Below are 21,564 nucleotides of genomic sequence, written 5' to 3'. Positions count from 1 at the left end.
TAGGTGTAGTTTGTTCTAGATACATTATATCCGAGTGACTTGCACGTATTTGAGAAACACAAATCTCGCTCGTCTCCCTCACCTTTCTCCCATTTCGCTCGTCAGTCTCTCATATGTGGTATTCCAGATACATGCGAGTCACTCTATATACATACATATGCATGGCTCTAGTATGATTCGTATGTATTTGGGATACATATGAATTTCGCTCGCCTACCTCACCAATATCGCTCTCCTAGCTCCCTATTTATGTGTATCTGTAGCAAAAATATATGTATCTAAGTGTAAGATACTTAGTAAACTCTTAAGCAGTAAATGTATAATAATATATAGAAAAAGGACAAATATAGCCCTGAACTATCGTAAATGGTATGCAGATACCTCTGTCATACTTTTGGGACACTGGTGCACCTGCCATCCAAAAACTAAAGTATATATGTCCTTCACTCTAACGAAAGACTAAATAGGAAAACGTATCGCATTCTCATTCATCGATCCGATATTTAATAAATATTGGGTCGGGTAGATTAGATTATGACACGTGTATATATGTTAGTATAAAGGGGTAGATATACACTCTAGTTTTTAAATGACATGATTACCAATATCCCAAAAGTATAACGAAAGTTATCTACATACTATTTATGATAGTTTATGGGTATATTTGTCCTTTTCCTAATATATATGCTAGTAAAGTATGTTTTTTTCCAAAAAATTCTTATGAACTCTTTACAATTAAGTTAAAGCATAGTTCTTTCTAATAGTAATCAATAATGACACTTAAATATCTGATCGATGGATAAGAATGTGATACATGTCCCTATTATTCACAACTTCTCTATCAAAATGAGTTCGGCGCTAATAACCTTAGAAATTAAACTCATCAAGTTAAAATCCTGCGGGCAAGCGAAATGTATAATATCAAATAAATATACAATGAAACATGAAAATAATCATACTATAAACTACTAACGAGGAGAAATATACATTGAAATTGTATCATCAAGACCATAACAACCATGCCAACTAAGAACACTTTGCTTATATGGTAAAAATGTTTTCTTCTTCATATCTTTCAACACCTCCTTCTTCATCTTATAATGCAATTCATGAGCCGAATTCGATCCCATCTTCGTTATCCTCAAGCTCGAGCTCGATCCCTCCTCTTCACGAACTTTCTTCACCAACGCATACTTACTCATCTCTATTGTATTACTACTAGCTCGACTCTCAGAAGCACTTCTAAACAACAATAAATCTTTCAATTTCCATCTTCTTTTCCATAACGACGAAACAGAGGACTCTGTTTTCTCCGCATTTTCATTGATTAACAAAACATCCGATACTCTCATAGAAGAATTTGATTCAGAATTTACACTATCTTTGTTGTTTTGTTTCATTTTCGGCGAATCAATAGGTACCATTACTTGCTTTAATTTGATTTTCCCGCCATCAAATAACTCGTCAGCTGCTATCGTACTTTTCTCCATTATTTCATATCCGCTAAATTCAAAAGCGAAATCATCATTATCATTATCATTATCGTTATCATGATCACGATCAGCAACGTTAGATTCGCTGTGAAGAGCGGAGATACGAGTAGGGCTAGTAGGAGCACTAAAAAAGAATGTTGTACTAAAATGTTGAGGACTTGAAGGTGCACTTATATATGGAGAAGTACAAGTACTGTCGAAGTTGAAATCTGTCATTTTTTTTTTGTAGTAATTTAATTTATGGGTAAGAAATCTTTGAGAAAAAAAATGGAGAAGTGAGAGTGATTAATATATAGGAGAAGGAAAATACAGAGAAATGGAGAATGGAAGTTGTAGGAAAGAGGAAGGGAAGTGAATGATTCTTATTTGACTTTAATTAGAGATATTTAATTGGTTTTAATATTTTAATGTTTTGAATTTGGTGATCAATTAAAAAAAGAAAATTTATTGAAGATTTGGTTGGTGGTTTCGTTTGGTTGCTGGTTAGAGTTATATAAAGATTAGTTATTTGTGTATTTTTTTATCCGGCTTGATAATTTAAATATGTATTAGTTATGTGGAACTCTTAATTGCTAACGATATATCGTATGTGATGTGTTAAAATTTAGGTATAATATATAAACGTGTCTTTTATTTGACTTCTGATATCATTTATGTTCTCCAATGAATAGGCACGTGCGTTTTATGTGACATTCCTACATGGTAATTTATTTTTTGTGTATTATTTCACGTCGGATGCGAATGTCTACTTGTTCAATTTTATACAAGTCCAAGTGTGTAAATGTGTCCAAAGTTGAAAGACATAGACGTCAGTTGAAGTCAAAGTAAATGACACATTTATTGGCATAATACATATATTGGACCCTAAACTTGGCTTCAAATTTTAACTTTGACCTCCAACTTTCATAATGCACAAACAAACACTTTAACTATCCAACTTTCAAATAAATAAACACATGAGTCGTACATGAAAAAATACACGTAGGACATCACGTACGACAAAAAATGACATGTAGGATGACATGTAGGATATGTGTGTCTATTTGTTCAATTTTATACAAGTTTAAGTGTGTAACGACCTGTTTAGTCGTTTTGAGCAGCAGATTTTATTTCTGGAAAAACTGTGTGAGTCGACGGAACCCACGACGGACCGTCATGGGCACGACGGGCCGTCGAGGGGGTCTCGTTCCAAAAGACTTAGACTTCTGAAATTTGGGTACTGAAATCGACTCTCTGAACTTCGTAACGGAATGGCAGGACGGACCGTCACAGGCGTGACGGGCCGTCACAGACTCTTGGTAAAAATCTAGTCTCTGAACTCTGTGAGGGAGCAGCAGGACGGACCGTCGCAGGCACGACGGCCCGTCACAGGCTGCGTAATCCCAGGCTGGGTCGGATTTCTGTTAAGTAATTTAAGGGGCGTTTTGGACTATTCCTGCTTTAATTATAAAGTTAGAGGGTTAATGTTAATAAGTCTAATTACTTGGGGGTTAAAAGAGGTAACCTTAAGTTAATTGGTGGATATTATTACCATCTTTATACTTAATTATATGCTAATTAGGGTAAAAGAAAGAGGGTTTGAATAAGAAAAAGAAAAAGAACAGAAAGAGAGGGAGAACGAGTAGAGAGAGAGAGAAACGAAGAGGACAACAAGAATTTGGGGAATTTGCTTGCTTGATCACGAATCTTCGGTGGAGGTAGGTTATGGTTTATGCTATTCGTAGTAAACTCTTAATAGCGAATGATATGTATTGGGTAGTATTGTAAACCCTTCTATATGCTTAATTGTGTGCATGCATGATGTGATTTTGTATATAATTGTGATAAAATAAGCATGATGAAGCTATTGAATCCCAAATCTTGAAAAACCCTAATCTACTTTGTTAATGAGATTGATGATGCCTTGGTATAAAAGAAGGCTTGATGAACTAAAGTAATGGGGTTGATGATGCCTTGGTATAAAAGAAGGATTGATGAATTAATAGAATGAGATTAGGGGAGCGGGTGTCACGAACCGACACGTAGAATTAGGGGACCGGGTGTCACGAACCGACACGTAGAATTAGGGGATCGGGTGTCACGAACCGACACGTAGAATTAGGGGGACCGGGTGTCACGAACCGACACGTAGAATTAGGGGACCGGGTGTCACGAACCGACACGTAGAATTAGGGGATCGGGTGTCACGAACCGACACGTAGAATTAGGGGATCGGGTGTCACGAACCGACACGTAGAATTAGGGGATCGGGTGTCACGAACCGACACGTAGAATTAGGGGATCGGGTGTCACGAACCGACACGTAGAATTAGGGGACCGGGTGTCACGAACCGACACGTAGAATTAGGGGATCGGGTGTCACGAACCGACACGTAGAATTAGGGGGACCGGGTGTCACGAACCGACACGTAGAATTAGGGGACCGGGTGTCACGAACCGACACGTAGAATTAGGGGATCGGGTGTCACGAACCGACACGTAGAATTAGGGGGACCGGGTGTCACGAACCGACACGTAGAATTAGGGGACCGGGTGTCACGAACCGACACGTAGAATTAGGGGATCGGGTGTCACGAACCGACACGTAGAATTAGGGGGACCGGGTGTCACGAACCGACACGTAGAATTAGGGGATCGGGTGTCACGAACCGACACGTAGAATTAGGGGGACCGGGTGTCACGAACCGACACGTAGAATTAGGGGATCGGAGTGTCACGTACCGACACATAGTAGTAGGGGAGCGGAGTGTCACGTACCGACACAAGAGGAATAAAGATAAAGAATCTTGAAAGATGTTAATATACTCAATTTAATGAACCTAATTCCCAAAAGAGTATGGTATTGAGGCTTGAGTCCTCATGTGTGAACTTGGCGGTGTTTATTAATGATTATAGAACTTGTTGTTGCTACACGTTGAGTATTGTAGTTGATTTATGATATTATCTGATATATACTGTTTTCTATTTTGAGTTGGCCGATGATATCTACTCAGTACCCGTGTTTTGTACTGACCCCTACTTGTATTTGTTTTCTTTGTTATTTGTGGAGTGCAGCAAACGTACCGTCGTCTTCAACTCAACCGCAACTCTAGCCAGTCTTCATTACACCGGATTTCAGGGTGAGCTAATGCTTCTAGCTTGGACTGGATCTTCTTCCTCATGTCTTGATGCCTTGAAGTTCCGGCATGGACTAGCTTTTGTTTATTTTAGCTTCTTAGAATACTCTTAGTTTAGTAATTTGATCATAGATGTTCTTGTGGTGATGACTTCCAGATTTTGGGGAATAATAGATGTTGAATTTTAGAAGTTATTAAATTGGTTTTTATTATTGAGTTTAAGTCTTCCACATTATTTTCTGTTGATATTAAATTGAAATGTTAAGGTTTAGATTGGTTGGTTCGCTCACATAGGAGGGTAAGTGTGGGTGCCAGTCGCGGCTCGGTTTTGGGTCGTGACAAACTGTCTACTTGTGCACACCCAAAGTTGAAGGACATAAATGTGATTTGAAGTCAAGTTAAAGGGCATATTTATGTATTATGCCTTTATAAATGGCATGACATAATACATAAAGGTATAACACATAAATACGTTCTTTTAACTTGACTTCATTTAACATTTACAAGTTTAAGTGTCTACTAGTGCACACCCAACGTTGGAGAGCGTAGATGTCAGTTGACGTAGAGTAGGACATTATATAGAACACAAAATTGTCACGTAAATTCTCAAAATTGAAAATCATAAATGTCAGTTAAAATAAGCGTTTATATATTATACCTTCTTCAAAAGTTTGCCCTAACAAAATAGTGGAAAAATCCAAAAAACATTTCAGAAAAATGGTTCCTTCTTTCAGTCAAAACACACCCTTAGATTATTATATTTAGTTGGTTTAGTTAGGGTCAGAGATGTGGTGCTGCTATATACAATCACCAATTGCACCCAAAATATATATATTTTCTCACCAATAACCCTTAAGCTTTTTTTAATTATAAAATAAAAATATGGGATTATGGATGATTAGATAGACATTAATCTTTCTTTCTCAATTAAACAGCTAGCCAAACAAGACAATAAGGGAAATTAGAAAATAGAAATTTTAAAATTTTATCGTCACGTTTTCCAACCAATTATACAACAACAAAAGTATATGAGGTAATGAAATATTAACATTTAAAAAACGAAAAAAATATCTTCCTTTGTGTTTTGGTTCAACATAACACGTGAGATATTAACATTATAAAACAGATAAATATATATTTTTTATTAATAAACATGTTCATGGTGGGTATTATATATCCTTTTTATAAATAATTTGGGACAGTTGACATAGACAAATTGTGTTGTTGTTTATTTAGATTCTAGATGGCCGATCATTGTTGATTTTCATTACTAAGCAAATACCAATATTATAAGTATCAAATGGATTGAACATTACGATAAAAATAATTTTCAGCTTCAATAAAAATAAAATGAAAAGTGTGAAAGTATTTTAGTCATTAAAGAATTGCCAATAAGGTCATTCTTAAAATAGATTGAACATTACGATAAAAATAGTTTTCAGCGCCAATAAATATAAAATGAAAAGTGCGAAAGTCTTTAGTTACTAAAGAATTGCCAATAAGATCATTTTTAATATAGTGAACATGATTTTATATATAATAAAAAGTCATCGTTTCTAGGGATATGTATATATATATATTCAAAACAAGCAACAACAAAGCAAAAAAGGCAAAATTATAGAAATACGAGCCAAAATCTCTTATTTCTTTAATGTATTCGAGCCAATATTTAATGTATCCGAGCTACACGAGCTAGTTTATGATGTCTCTGAAAAAGCATTTAATGTATTCAAGCTTCAACTATTATGATTTATGCACTAAAAATTTATTAGAGATAAATTGTAATTTTATATTAAAACTATAAAATTTATGTATTTTTTTTTTTTTATAAAAAAAGTATCACAAGTATACATAAGAGTTTTATGATACTTCCAACTAGACTAGAACTAGGACTAGGCTACACATGCATTAGTCCTCTTTCCTAAGTACAATATATACTACAACTAAATGAATCTTAAGAATATATTATCTTGATATTACGATAAAACAATCTCTCGCAAATTATAAATTTTTTTGAGTAAACTGAATATCTTATGAGAAAATATTAGACCATATATAGATGACAAGCTAATGTTTTATCGGTGAGATTGAACAATATACAAGTAAAAACATTAGCAACCTAAAAAAGACATTTGAGTAAATCACAGCCCATATCATATTTATAACACACACACACACAAAAAAAGAACATACAAGACAGTTCACTTCACCTTAATTCCTTGCATTCAAAGCAACAAGAATAATGCATAGTCTATACTACTTTTTTCCTTTTCCCTTTCTAGATTTTTTGGACTTGGCCTTGGCCTTCCCCTTTGTCTGCTTCTTTTCAGTAGCCTTGTTACTACTGCTTTCACAATAGGCCGCGATAGACGGTGACTCAATCTTTTCATCTTCAACACACACTGTATTACCACCTTGTTCCTCACATGAATCCTTCAATGTTGTTGATACAATACATTGACTTAATAAAGCTTCAATCTTGGACTTTTTTGACAACAAGCTCTTCAATAGTTGTTCACCTTTTGCTACTTCCAAATTACTGTATAGCAACAATGCAACAATTCATCAAGAGTTTTTATACCAAAAAGAGAGAAAGCATGACGACGAGCTGAACTATCAAGAAGTATGTGCTATGCAAAAAGTAGTTGAAACAAAACATTTGTTAATAGGATAACAACAATGACATATCAATGTAATCACACAAGTGGGGTCTAGGGACGGTGGTACGTATGCAGTCTTATCCCTACCTTGTGGCGGTAGAGATGTTTCCAATGGGACGTTACTATAATAGAGAGGCTCAAGAAAGGATTAATTACATCAAGAATAGATAATATTTTGAACGTCCTAAACAATTTTGGGAGTGTACTGCTGAAAATATCATTAACTAATAAAAAGTGTGCTCTCTCTATTAGCTTAAGATTTTAGATGAGATGGTCACACACTACAACATGGTATCAGAGTATGCAGAGATCCTGAGATCGAATCACCGTGCCAACCAAACTAAAAAGAATTTCCACGTGCTTGACCCATGAAAAAGGAATCAGGCCCGCAAGTGAGGGGGCATTATGAGAATATCATTAACTAATAAAAAGTATGGTAAGAAAGCATCATACCTCGTATCCAAAAATGAATGGAGCTGTTGCAGCTCCTGAAGCATACTTTGCACTTCCTCAGCCATGTCCTCGCCAGCGTCAGGCTTCTTCAGCTCAGGCAGAGTAATGGCAGCAGTCAAAAACTTTATGTGCATATTTATTTCCTCCTAAAAGAACAATAAGTTTAGTGCCTTAATAATAATATTTTATAAACAGACACTCAAACTTGACCTCTGCCACGTTTAGAGACCTTAACTCAGTCACAAGTCCAAACTAACAAGTTAACATTCCAACTCTTTCCCACTATGTCTCATGGACACCTGACACTGACGTGACACATAAATTTTGGAGATGCACATGTAGATTACCATTTTGTAAGTTGAGTGTTCAACTGACAGTGGAATCAAGTTTGAGTTGAGGTGTTTAGATGTACACTCTCGAAGTTGGAGTTCTTTACTTGCCATTTAAGGCCAGGTTGAGTGTCTATTTATGTATTATTCCTAATAGTACTGTAATAATTCATTCCTCACCTAGCAGACACCTTTACAAGTTATAATTAAAAGAGATAGGATTACCTTTATCTTCTGAGCGACAGTCGAGGTGGTTCCATCGTTTCCACTGCCAATAAGCTTCAAAAAATCAGATACTTCTTTAAACAAGTCCCAATTCACTTGTTGCAGATTCTGCTTGGACGGAGGAGATACTTCAGAACATGACACAGTCAAAATCTTTGGTTGGTCAGAACAATCCGAGGAAGAAGTAGCGTCCGGATTAGTCATGACTTCCGAAACTGTGGAATTAGGAGCTTGTGACTCATTTCTAGCAGGAAACAGCAAGTCAAAAATGTCTTCTATATTGCAGTTTGTTCCCAACTGCACATGAATGACATTAGGAAGTTCTCTGCTGGTATTCTCACACAGGTTAACACACAAAAGAGGATCTCCTGCAATTTTAAATGCTTCCCCGATTTCACTTATATGGAAGTACTTCCGCTTCAAACATGGAAAAAGAATGCCATAGAAATACTTCGGAAGCTGGTTCCTAACATCGTTGTTTCTGAGCACAACGGAAAGAACATCATAGTATTTCCCACTGTTCACACACAGCAAGCATAGAACAACAACCAATCTCATAACCAATATCTTGTAGTATGCATCAAAATTTATCCTCGATCGTGTAATCCAAAGAGCTGTACTGCCTTTATCAGAAAGGAATTGTTGTACCATAATAAGAACAAAATGATAGAACTTTTCCAAAGACAGTTGGTTTATAGCAACCTTGGAAGTGTGTAGGACCTCAGACTGCTCGGAAATAAGCCATTCCACCAATGATGATTTCGTGGTGAAAAAGAACCCTTTAGACTGTGACACCAAAATCAAAAAGCGCTCTACAAGATACAAGAAACAACTAGGGGAGATATAGTCACTTAATCTGATCCAGTTCACACTATAGGTATCTTGTAATGCTTCATAAAATTTCTCAACTAATTTAACCTCTGTTACTTCACTTGGAACAGTATCTATAGCTGAACGAGACTCGGAAATTTTGCCTTCACAAGCATTGCCTGATTGAGATTCTTCCATTTTTGTCACTCTAATGCATCTGAGAGTTTCCATGAATGATCTCCACGATTCTGGTAGATCTCTTCCAACAATTTTCTTGTACAAATCTTCAGATAGTTTTCCGGAGCCAAGCCATATGTTCATCACTCTTCCAATCTGTCCATAGCTCAGAACATCTCTGGTGTTAATAATATCTTGATGGATGAATTCTTGCAACAAGTCACGGGAAAGCTCAGTTCTCCTTAGAGAAATCATATTCTCCATCAATGATTGTCGAGGATCAAGAGGGAAGGCTTTATCAATGTATTCCGTAGACAGTGTCAAGAAATTCCTCAGTCTCCACTGAAAACTCTTAGAATCAAGCTCCTTCGCCTCACTTGCAAATTTTGCAATATCATATATGTTTAGAAGGCACATGCTTTGTCGGAAATGAGACTCTGAAGTTGCAGCCGACTTATAGATTGACTCAAGAGTATCCAGAACCTTCAAGCCAACAATAAGTAATTCAGTATGCCAATGTTGTCGAGCAGCATATATAAAATCCCGAGCATCAACTAATACAATCTTTTTGCTCCGTCGGATGAAGCTTTGGTGAATTTTTTTCACCCATTCAGCAGCAGGATGCAACAGTGCATATGTAACATTAAGATCATTCAATTGCTGCCTAGCACCAAAGTAATTTACGCAGAAATTACATAAGCTGTTATACTTTCCGAAGTTTTCAATCTCAAGGCCCTGGAGAGATTCTATTAGATCAAAGATAATCTTCTTCCACAAATTCCAAAAGTGAAGCAGTGTCCTCACACTGACTTGGCTGCATAAAAGCAATTCTTCTGAACTCATCACGTTGGCTGATAAATGATCATCCCAAATATACTTTGCAACGTTAGTTTCACAATGAACATCCAGTATTTTTCTACAACTCAAAATTTCACCGATTGGACTGTTACATTTCTGAGACGCGACATAAACGTGCTTCAAGCTAGACCAATCACTTGACTCGTTTGATAAAACTTTTACCACAGTGCCTGTGGTTTCAGATTTGGATCCATGCATTGCAATCGACATGGCCTTCTCCAAAAGTTCCTTCTTTTCTGAAAATGACTTCAAAGGCCAACCTTTACCTCCTGAGATCCACAGAGACTTGGAGAGAACATAAAGAAGAACAAGTGACGATGCCTTGTCAAAATCTCCATTCTTCGTTGTTATATCCGCTTCACGAAGAATATTCCCTTCCAGTCGGGCAATTTCTGCAGCTTCAGTGAAGTTCCCTAACTCTTCTTCTAACAACAGCAGCTCATCAAGACACCCCAGAGACTTCAACAAATTACGTTTCATGTCAATTTTAGGGAATGCTTTCACAAATCTCATCATGGAAACTCGGTCATTGATCTCAAAATAATGTAATGCGCAATTGCTCAGGAACTCCTCCTCCATTTTGTCAATTTCAGTTTCTCTTTCCCCCACTGTACTACACTGAGCAGCATCGTGTTTCCAGTACTCAACATATTGCAAGCCCAAGTCAAAACACTTCCCTTTGGTGCAAACTGATAAGCACTCCGAGAAATGACTGCCTTTTGCATAAACTCTGGCAGCCTGCTCATAGCATCCAGCCAGTGCAAAACACTCGGCGGCTTTAATCAGCTCAGGTTTTCCACACTTCTCCAAATAAATTTGTCCTGCGAATAAGTTTTGCAAAAAACAAGACCATTTAGTCATGATGTAAGTTTACCCTAATGCATAGCAAGGAAGGAACTCTTGAGAAAGTAAACACCAAATGTTACCTGCCCGTTCATACTCCCTCAAATCATAAAAACATTCTGCAGCTGCCTCGAACCTTCCAATCGAGTCAAAAATTTCAGCAGCTTGGCGTAGGTAGGTGCATGACTCTTTGGAATTCGAATCACGAATTCGCTCAGCAGATGCCCTGAATCCAGCTGCCTTTGCCATTTTCTCCCAATTCCTTTCTCCTGCTTTTTCAAAGCACATGATTGCCATCTCATAATTCTTTTCCCAAAAGAGCTGCATGATAACATCAAAGCACTTTATCACGAACCAATTAACACTCAGATGTAAAGCAACACAAGAGTGAGATTTGATCAAATGAATATGTTAATAGAAACAAGACGAGGCAAATCAACTAGACCGACCTTCACTCCCCTCGACTTCCACTCCTCCGGAGTGCTAGAAGTTTGCATTGCTTGTGCAAGTGAATCATCTATCTCTCTTGTTTCCACTAGACACAATCCTCTCCAGTAGTCAAACATAGGCTTGGAAAATTCTTCGACACTCTCACAAATCCATAACCTTTGTCTTGTTCGAGTGATGGCAACATAAAGCTGTTTTAGTTCAGAACACAATAGACTATGTCGTTCTTCGCAGAAATTTGGGAATGATATATCTACTACAACTTTTCCTTTCATAAACTCATATACCACTCTCCACTGATTTCTAAGTGGCGAAGACCCAAAAAAATTGTACAGCAGTACATCCTGCAAAAGATCAACGAAGGAAATAAGATGATACGGGTAAAGCGGGTAAAGCTATCAACCAGTATATTAAATATCATTAAGCAGAAAACACATTTAATTGATACTAACATTTGAAATCCGAAAAATTATAATTAAGCAAATTTAGACTTGCCTGAAATTCCAAACCCTTGCATTCAACAATAGTCAAAATAAGTGCTTGCCTTCCAATATAATCGGAGATTTCCTTCTTCGCAGATTCATCCCGCACTAAGATTACCTGCTCTGCACCAAAACCTATCATTTTTTCTCCAGTACTTCCAGTATTCCCGAAAATAGTTAGAATTGCATTCTCGTCAGCTCCGGGCTTCAATAATACCGGAGCCTCACCATAAATAAGACTTGTTTCGGGTTTCAAGAAATCAACAGAGTGAGGGAAATAATGACAAAGCAAATCAACTACACTCTGTGCTAGTTTGAGTACACCGGCATGTGTCCGAAAGTTCTGAAGCAACTGAAAAACAGGTGATAGATGTCCCTTGTCTTTTCGAAGGGCAACTTCATCACCGTTTGAATCCATGACAAACTCGGTATAGAATAGATTCCTAATGTCTTCAAACCTGAAATCTATCCCCCTAGCAATTGTTTGTGCTGTATCACCAGAGAAAGCAAAGCCTTCTTCGACATTTCTACAAATATATTGGAACAACGCTATCTGTCTCATTGTGAGATCTTGAACTTCATCAATATACACAAAATCTACTTTGTCACCATCGAGATGCTGATATTTTAGCCGACTATGAAGATCATTAACCAAATCAGCTATGTCATATTCACCACGCTCCATCTTCATCTTTTCATAATCCTGAAAAATACCATATATTCTCTCTCGTTTTTCTGCACTTATCGAAGAGACTCGATTTTCGGACATTGAAATATAAGCCTCTTTGCTAAGTTTACCATCATGAAAATCTCCTGATTTTAATCCTCCTTTTATATAAGAAAAAATTTCGGTAAACACCCTTGAATGATCAAGATTTTTCGTCAACACAGTACTGAAGTGAGGCCAATACGAGCTACAGAAGCATTCGTAGTTGACCTCCTTCTCTCTTATGAAGGATCTTAAAGCAGCTGACCTCAAACTTCTGTCTTCAAACAGGTCCCACTTCAAATGGAACCTATCAAAGTAGGAAGAACCGATTGTTCCATCAAGCATCAATAAGAACTTGTGAAATGTGATCACAAGAGGGTATTTCATGTAAGGAATGTCAATAAAAGAGTTCGGTAGATCTCTAAACTGTGTCGTTCCATCCAAATCATCAATTTCATGCAAGCTGTTTTCTGCTGAGAAACTTCCGCCACAAGCAAAGCTGCAAAATTAAGAATGCACACCTCTAAATTGGATAAATATGAAAACTTAGTTGGAAGTTCGTAGCCACAACACAAACTATATTTGATGAAAAACATGTCTGAACTAATTTTATGGAAACCTACGACTCCATCAGCTACAAATTATTTAAACTAGCTCACCATATTTTTAATTTTATGGAAGGAGTTGTTATCATGTGAATACCTTAACTACCTCCCCATGTTCCTTTTTTACTTGTTTATATACAGATGAAAGTAATTCGGAAATGCAAATATTAAGTGGTGGTAAAGATTAAGAACACGTACTTTTCTAGGTTGTAAATTTCTTTATGACAATAAAAGATTTAGAAAGTTCAAGCAGCAGAAGATGTTCAAAAAGTAAAAGGTAGCACTGCATAATGCTTATGTCTTGGAATATTACGAGTATCTATAATTCAGATAGGATAAATGAACTAACACCTGACGTTTAACTAGCCGACATTACAGCAAGCAGCTCCAGTAAACTCACACAACAAGATTGGTACTTACCTTTTCAACTGAGAAATCTGCTGTTTGACAGCATAACAAAGTTTCGGACTAACAGTCACGAAAAGTTGGCGAAGGGTTTCCCTGCTAGCCTCCTCTACACATTGATTATCCTCATCTGCTTCCCCTTCGAATCGATTTACTTCTTTCCCTGCTTTATTTAATCCTTCAACAGAATTGTGATGCTGTTGCTCCTTTTGCAATAACTTCATGGTCAAAACTGTAGTTTTCCCCGTGCCTGAGCGACCGAGGATGAAACTGCTTCTACTAAATTGGATTATCTCCCTCTCTTCATTAGTAACTTCAAAAGGGAGATCTAATGCTTCACCATGCTGATCAGAGAGCAAATGATTGACAACGCCAGATGATAATGAGTAAAACTTCATCAATAACAAGCTTTCGCTGACTCTTGAATGTTCAACGCAACTTCTACCATCTTCCACACCAGTTGATTCACGATTCAATTGACTCTCACTAGAAATGCTTTTATACTGACTTATCTCACGACAAAGCTTCCAAATCTTCGGAACTTCCAAGTTCCTGTACAAACATGAGAAGGTTAAAATAAAATTTACATGAAGCAATTGTCGTTCAGCGCAATACTTGAATCTACAGAGCACAAAAGAATTAGATTACCCCTCAAGATACTTCTCCTTGCAAAGCTTAATGAATTCATCAGTGTACATTGAAAATATGTTATCAAGACGTTCCAACAACTTTCCAACCTCCTCTAAGGGCAATATATCCCAAACCCTCAGCACTTGAGTATAGGTGGATTCCTTCTGAATATCAACAGAGCAAACGACATACCGTCCTTCAACCTTAAATTTTTTTACAATTTGGGATGAGCTCTCAGAAATTGTATCCACACTCTTTCTCTTGGGACGCCATCCACTGGCCAGCTTAACCAGAAGAGTTATCACAGACTTCCTCAAGCGGGAGGACGTTAGCTTCACAAATGACTTTCTAAAATTGTCACTGAAGAGTACCTGAGCAACAATGTGGAAGACGATTCACCAACAATGAGTGAAGCCGATACTAAGAAAGAACAAACATATAAAATGGACAAAGCCAGATGCTTGCATTGACAATAACTGATGCAAGTAGAACACAAAAACAGAATTATAGGTGCAGCAGGTAATGCTAATGCAAGACGACACTTTAGAAGTGAAACATAACTGTTCCAAATAAGGAAGTAAACCATAAGAAAAACAGCATGCATGACTCATTAATGTATCAAAAGTTTAACATAAAACAGCCATATGCAATCTTCGGATTATATCTACATGACACAATTGTAAAATTTACAAAGCACGAGAACTAAAGCACAAGATGTACCTTCCATCTTTGACATTTGAACAGAACACTCTCGGCATTAAGTAAATCATCCAGCTGATCATATTCTTTCTTAAGATTTAAAATTGTTGTCCTCAAGTCATTGTCTTCAGCAGCATGAAAGAAGCATTGACGTTCCTTGGCGTCGAGCACTAATGCTTCCCAGACAGAGTTGCTATTAAGTAATGTTTGCTCATTGCCAAGAATCCATAGACAGTGCCTACCAAGAATAAAACCCTGAAATGTCAGCATAGAAGAATAAAGATCCAGATGTGATGAAACAGCGACAAAGATTGATCCATACCGAGCCCTGGTCAAAGCAACATTAGCCCTTTGAAGACTAGACAAGAAACCGATTGATCCGCCTAAATTAGATCTCACTGTAGATATTATAATAATATCTTCCTCCCCTCCCTGAAATCCATCTACTGACTTCACCTTAACTTCAAAACCCTCAAGGTTATCATACCTCTGCTCAAGTTTACCTTTTATAGCTAAAACTTGTGCAGCATAAGGTGATATAACACCAACGCTGAGTTTCTTCCTAGAGCCACCCCAACCTGTATAGAAGAAGATAACACAAACTATAATAAAAAAACTGGAAAAGCATTTAAGCTACAAAGAACCTCCCACTCATGCAAAACCGACAATTCATTCATCAGCCTATGTATGACTCAGGTGGCCGGTGAAGAAATACAGTTTAAGGATACCTCATGCACAATACACTTGCTTATTTTTTTTCCACTTTTGGGATTAAATCATTCCCTTCAATACCCCATAAACCTACCAGTACCATCTTACATTATCTTTTGAACAAGAAAAATAGTAATGTTGATTTCAAGGGAAAAGACAAAAGAGCAATTTAGGAAAAATTCTAACCATAAAATTGTACCTTTATATAAGTTGTGCACTATCTTCATCACCAAAGCCACCTCAATCATATTCCTTCGGCTATGTCCAACGTCATCCATTTCTTCTTTACCCAACGGAACATTTATAAAGGAATATGGGCCAAAACATCTTCCTGGAAGATACCTTTTCTCATATGCTTTATGTTTTACATCAGGGGCATCACAAATTTGCTTATTATAGAAACTTGAATTTGGAAATTGGCTAATTGTTGGATGCATTCGGTACTGTATGTTAAGCAAGTGTCTTGAATGACCCAGAGAACTGAGTCTTTCAAAAAGGCTCCTTCCAAACCCAGCTTCTTCAGAAACCTGTAGAGTAACAAATATCAGTTGAACTTGCAATTCCTTTAAATTGCACACAAGAAAGGCAGCAAACTTACTTGACTCCTGACTGCTGCGGGCAGTTGACACTCATCGCCCATCAACACGGTATGCCTCAGACCTGGTAGTTGAAAGGGTATGACAGATTCGCACTCCTTCAACTGGGCAGCTTCATCAACAATTAACAAGTCAAATGGTTTTATATCAATTGGATGAAGCTTATACGAACTTGAAGCCGTGCAGAAAACCAAGGAAGCCTTTTGTATACAGAACTCCCTAATCGACTCCTTGCTCATTGCACGAGGAAGACTCAGTTCTCCAAGAGATTGACAAACATCTTTTAGAAGAACAAGGCACTGGCTTCTTAAACAAGGTAAGGACCACTCATCCAAAAGTGCGTCGGAAGAGACTTCAATTGGTTGTTGACAAGAAAAGAGTTCCTCAACATCTTTAGAGCCAAGATAGTCTTGAAATAACATTCCCTCCAAACAATCAAGTAGGGACATAAGGCGTAGCATTTTTTCAAAATTCTCCTCCCGAATAAAATATAATGGTAGATGAGTACAGAATGTAAGCAAGCATCTTCTCAAAGACGAAGCTGTAGATTTGAACCGGGATTTGACGAAATCAATCAATGAGCTGATCTTTTCTTTTTCCTTCCGAGCTTCCTCTTGATCAGAAAGCTCCTTCAGTTTGATCAATTCATTGTCAACATATATGTTATACTGAGAAATACAATCCTCCAGAAACCCGCTCGTGGAACTTATACAGTGTTTCCAACCAGTCACGGGTACGAGGCACTCCACCAACCTATCAACACGATAATCAAGGAAAATCTCCTCAATATCTTGACCAACTTTCAGCCGGTCCTTATTCCCTAACAAGAGAATATCACCCAGAGGACAAATATCAACTTCTGCTGAAGGACTGTTAAATGACTCACTGATCAGTTTAACTAACCGCGAAGCCACTTGTGTTATTGCTACATTGGTTGGGGCACAAGTGAGAATTCTGTACTTCATTTTCGATAGTATGAAGAGCATGACACTCATAGTCTTGGTCTTTCCTGTACCAGGTGGTCCCCATATGAGTTCAACTGAAGGCTTGTGACGACACTTCAACGAATCAATAGAGGTCAAGATTGCCTCAGCCTGCGAATCATTCAACTTAGACAGAAGATCATTAACTTCTCCAGCTAGTCCATCATTAATAGATGCAGAACAAACATCACATTTATCCTCATCCTGTTTCTGCACACAAACAAATGCCTTTTCATTCTCAAAATGAACTAAGTGAGACAAATACTGGTAAAAGGAAAAATGCAAGAAAGGTCGGTCATTTCTGACACGAGACCAGTGAATCTACATTACATTTCTTAGAAAAAACACAAATTTGAAAACTAACCATCAATAAAAAGATGAAACTTATTAAAAGGTATCATACAACTGTTGTAAATCGAAGAAGATTAATATTACTTAGCATTACAGTAATATTATCAGTAGAACCACGTAACTTTTATAAGCGTACATACACTGCCATTTTTGTCTTTCATTTCTAAAAGAATGCTAATGTCATCTCTGTTATGTATTTTTTAAAGTCACACTTGAGAAATAAGATGACCATCACACATTAACTTGAAGCATAATCTCATCGATTACTTCACACCTACGAGGCATCTAAAAGGTACTAACATATTGTACTTTATTATTGCAGCCAAATATCAGAACCTATTTTGCTCAGACTCTCTAAAAGTGTCATGCCCATGTTAGATCCTTCAAAAATGACCTTTGGAGGATCCAACATGCACTCGGAAGCATTTTTAAAGATCCCGAGCAACATATATAAAAATAAGGGATATCACGTTTTTTGATTATCTAGGATGTATATAGTACTTTAAAAGGCAGGGAGACTCTAGATGATGCTTCTAAAAGGACGTAAATCAGTAAGATTACTTACCTCATTCTCACTGCACAGAACTTTCTCAATAAGGTTCAAATTCTTTCTCATCCTCAGTGCACTCCATACTCTCTTAAACGGTAGCACATTTACCAAATACACTATATACAAAGATTTCTGCTTTCTCTCAGAAATCGCAATATCTCTAGCAACTTTGACTGTAAAACTAGTGGATGCATTTGAATCATCATTCTCACCATTATTGACTCTCGTTACAAATGCAAATGTCCAGTTCCATCCGAACCGTAGCAGGTCAGAAGCAGTTTCAGGTTTAGCATCTGATATAATGATAATATCTCCAGGCAATGTTCGATAAGGCTCCTTTCTGTCACCAGATAGTTTCCTCCAATAGTCAACCTGAACTTTAAAAAAGAGTGATCCAAGTGGGTTCTCATCAAAGGAGATCAATTCACCAAAAGGTGCTTTGTCTATGACTTCCAAAGAAGCACTAATATCAGCTCGTATTTCTTCAAGTAACGAGTAGTGAAACGATTCCAAGTAATGATCCACTGATTCAAATGACATTGGAATCTTCTCCACCTACAAAACAGGAAACTTTCAACTAATTAAGAAACAAGTAACTTGTTCTGGCATTGTGGGAAGCCATGCATTTCATCAACTAGTTAACAGCAATAATATATATCTTGTTTAAGGCCAAAATGCTTTACATGGGAGTAAACAAGCAACTCATTTTCTCCTTACAGCTTTAAAGCAATCAAATATTTCAAAGAAAAAGGAGAACTTTAAAAGTCGGAAAACATTAGGGTGTGTGTTAGGTATGGAGAAAATGTGACCCTTGGACCTAACTCAACCTCAAAAGTCAACTCATGAGGGAAGAATTTACCAAGTCCATATACATAGACTCTGATACATGTAAAGATGACACATGAGCCTAACTCATCCCCAAAAGCTAGCTCATGAAAAGACGATTTCCAAATCTCATATAAGAAGACCACTAGTTCATTCATCAGCCAATGTGGGACTCTAACACGTAAAAATGAGAAACCACCCTCATTCTCTATGGTGTTTAATTAGATTATACACAAGTACTTTTGAAATAATATTTTCTACTTACACGACAAAAATAAGTAAGAAAATCACTTACTTCCCAAAAACAAAACATTTCCAAATAAATCTATATTTTTGTGAAAAACATTTTCCTTCATACGACCAAACACATCAAGAATATCATAGGGAAACATATGTTTTTAGAGTACAAAGCAACAAGAGACTGATGCAACTTCATGAGGAACATATAACATCTAAGGAAAAATCCTTCTTTCCAAATTGCAAACAAAATATTGCGCAAAACATCAAACAACAACAACATACACAGTGTAATTACACAAGTGAGTCTATGGAGGATAGAATGTACGTAGACTTACCCTATCTCGAGGCCAAGAGATTTTTTTCAAAAAAAAAAAACTCAAAAAGTGCAATGCAAAACATCCAAATAATTTTGACAAATAAGGCTCTCAATCACTTTACTTCATAGGATACTAAAATGCAAAAAAGCTTGTAGGTTATCATAATCAGCCTACAATACCACAGGCCATGAAGTGGAAATTGTAAAAACTAAAAAAGAAAAACAATTTCACGTGAAACGTTTAAGACCGTATTATTACTAAACATTTTATTACATCCTACGAATATTTAGCTAAACATCCTAACATTCAAAAGTTATATACTTTCTTAAATTCCGTATCAAGTCAAAATTAAACAAACAGCCATAACTCTTTCAAGATCAATTCTAAACCAAAATAAGTAAACAAAAAAGTAAAAAAAATACCTGATTTTGATATAGAGTATCATCAAAAATATCTTGAATAGACCATGAGAAAACCAAATCAATGAAGTCATCCTTAAGTCCTCCTTTCTTTTTCCTAGAATTACAACTTCCTTCCATACTTTGATCACTCAAAATAAATCTTCACAATATAATATTATTCTTTTATATAAAAATAAAATGTCACTGTACTCCAAATTGCTGCATACAAAGAGAATCTTGAAATTAAATTTTGTAATAATACATAGTGTTTCAAAAAAAACTAATAAATAAATGAAAAGGCACATATGGAAGTCTTCATTATGAAGTAAAAAAACAATCAAACTTCAACAATATGTACGTACCAATAAAAAAAGTTGATCAAATTAACTTTGTTTCTTTTTTCTAAAGTTGAAAGAAAATATAATGAAGCAAGCAAAACAAAAACTATTTGTACGACAAAGAGGAAAAGGTGTTATAGAGATATGTGTACGATTTTTTGGGGAAATGAAAGAGGCAGTCTTTTCATCTTCTACACAACAAAAAAAAATGAAAGTTTCACTAAATGAGTGAGGGATAGTTTGGTTTGCGGATTAAATTATAATATCGAGAGATAAATTTAATTTCAAATTTAATGATAAAGTGTTTCATATTATATCATGGATCAAACAACATTTGAATATTGTAATTTTACTTAATTATGATTAGTTTATATATACTTTCATATTAGTAAAGTTTATGATATGATAATGATAGTTTTTAGTGATAATAAATGTATATACCGTAATTAGCAAAAGTATTAATAAAATATTTATTAATGAACTTGCGTAGATCTCATTATTTTAGGACATAATTACTTACGTATGCTTTAGTTTGTATATTACATATTATAGCAGATTTTGGTGTTTTTATATATGTTCAGGTACATGTATTGATACATGAGCTCAATTTTTGACTACTCTCTCTTATATATGGGATACATAAAAATCTTGATCGCGCCCTCTCTAATTTTCCTCGTCTCTCTTTCTATTTTTGTTTATCTGGTAGCAAAAATACATGTATATAAGTGTAAAAGATGTAAATAATTATTAATTAAGAGTAAGATACGTAATATTTAAAAGTATAGATAATAATAATACTCCCTCCTTCTCATTTTATGTGGCACCATTTCATTTTTGGTCAGTCCCAAAAAAAATATCGCATTTCCTTATATGATAAGTATTTAAAGGTACAATTCATTTTTCACCCTTGTTGGTCCACTTAATTTTAAAGATAGTTATCTTATATATTTATGAGGAGAGAGAAAAGTAAGTTTACTCTTTTGAAGATAAACATTTCAAAGTATTCATTATTTTTAAAATTTCGTCTTCTGTCAATGTTGTCACATCAAATGAAACGGATGGAATAGTATATATGGCAGTGAAATATGTCTAATTATGTAGTTTCCTTAGTTCGACAATTGATATTGGATTCAATATCGCTTTAAGTTTTAAAAACATTTATATAAATTATTAATTGTTTCTAAAAATACATATTTAACAGCAAATTATATATGTTAGTGTTAATAATTAATTGAACTTAAACATTATTTTTGGTCTAGTGCAATAAATTTTTCTCATGATTCATTGGGAGTACTTAATATTGAGAATGTA

At 36.0% G+C, this 21,564-nt stretch overlaps 2 protein-coding genes across 2 annotated transcripts; both read right to left on the bottom strand.

Moving 5' to 3' along the window:
• Window positions 1-893: 893 nt before the first annotated feature.
• LOC107006970 lies at window positions 894-1,736 on the bottom strand. Its single transcript, XM_015205461.2, has one exon. The coding sequence runs from the start codon at window positions 1,707-1,709 to the stop codon at window positions 969-971; it is 741 nt and encodes a 246-aa protein (XP_015060947.1). The 5' UTR covers window positions 1,710-1,736; the 3' UTR covers window positions 894-968.
• Window positions 1,737-6,638: 4,902 nt separating this feature from the next.
• On the bottom strand, window positions 6,639-20,143 carry LOC107006637. The gene is made up of 14 exons (XM_015205153.2): window positions 19,937-20,143; window positions 18,148-18,687; window positions 16,251-17,441; window positions 15,852-16,179; window positions 15,264-15,519; window positions 14,963-15,179; window positions 14,261-14,613; window positions 13,628-14,164; window positions 11,907-13,101; window positions 11,414-11,755; window positions 11,048-11,285; window positions 8,277-10,942; window positions 7,723-7,868; window positions 6,639-7,148 (listed from the first exon to the last, which is right to left on the bottom strand). Exons 1-14 carry the CDS (start codon window positions 20,051-20,053, stop codon window positions 6,866-6,868), a joined length of 8,409 nt encoding a protein of 2,802 aa, XP_015060639.1. The 5' UTR covers window positions 20,054-20,143; the 3' UTR covers window positions 6,639-6,865.
• Window positions 20,144-21,564: the final 1,421 nt, after the last annotated feature.

The sequence above is a fragment of the Solanum pennellii genome, chromosome 12, assembly GCF_001406875.1.
Source record: "Solanum pennellii chromosome 12, SPENNV200".
Lineage (NCBI taxonomy): Eukaryota > Viridiplantae > Streptophyta > Magnoliopsida > Solanales > Solanaceae > Solanum > Solanum pennellii.
This window is presented reverse-complemented; position numbering and strand designations above follow the sequence as displayed.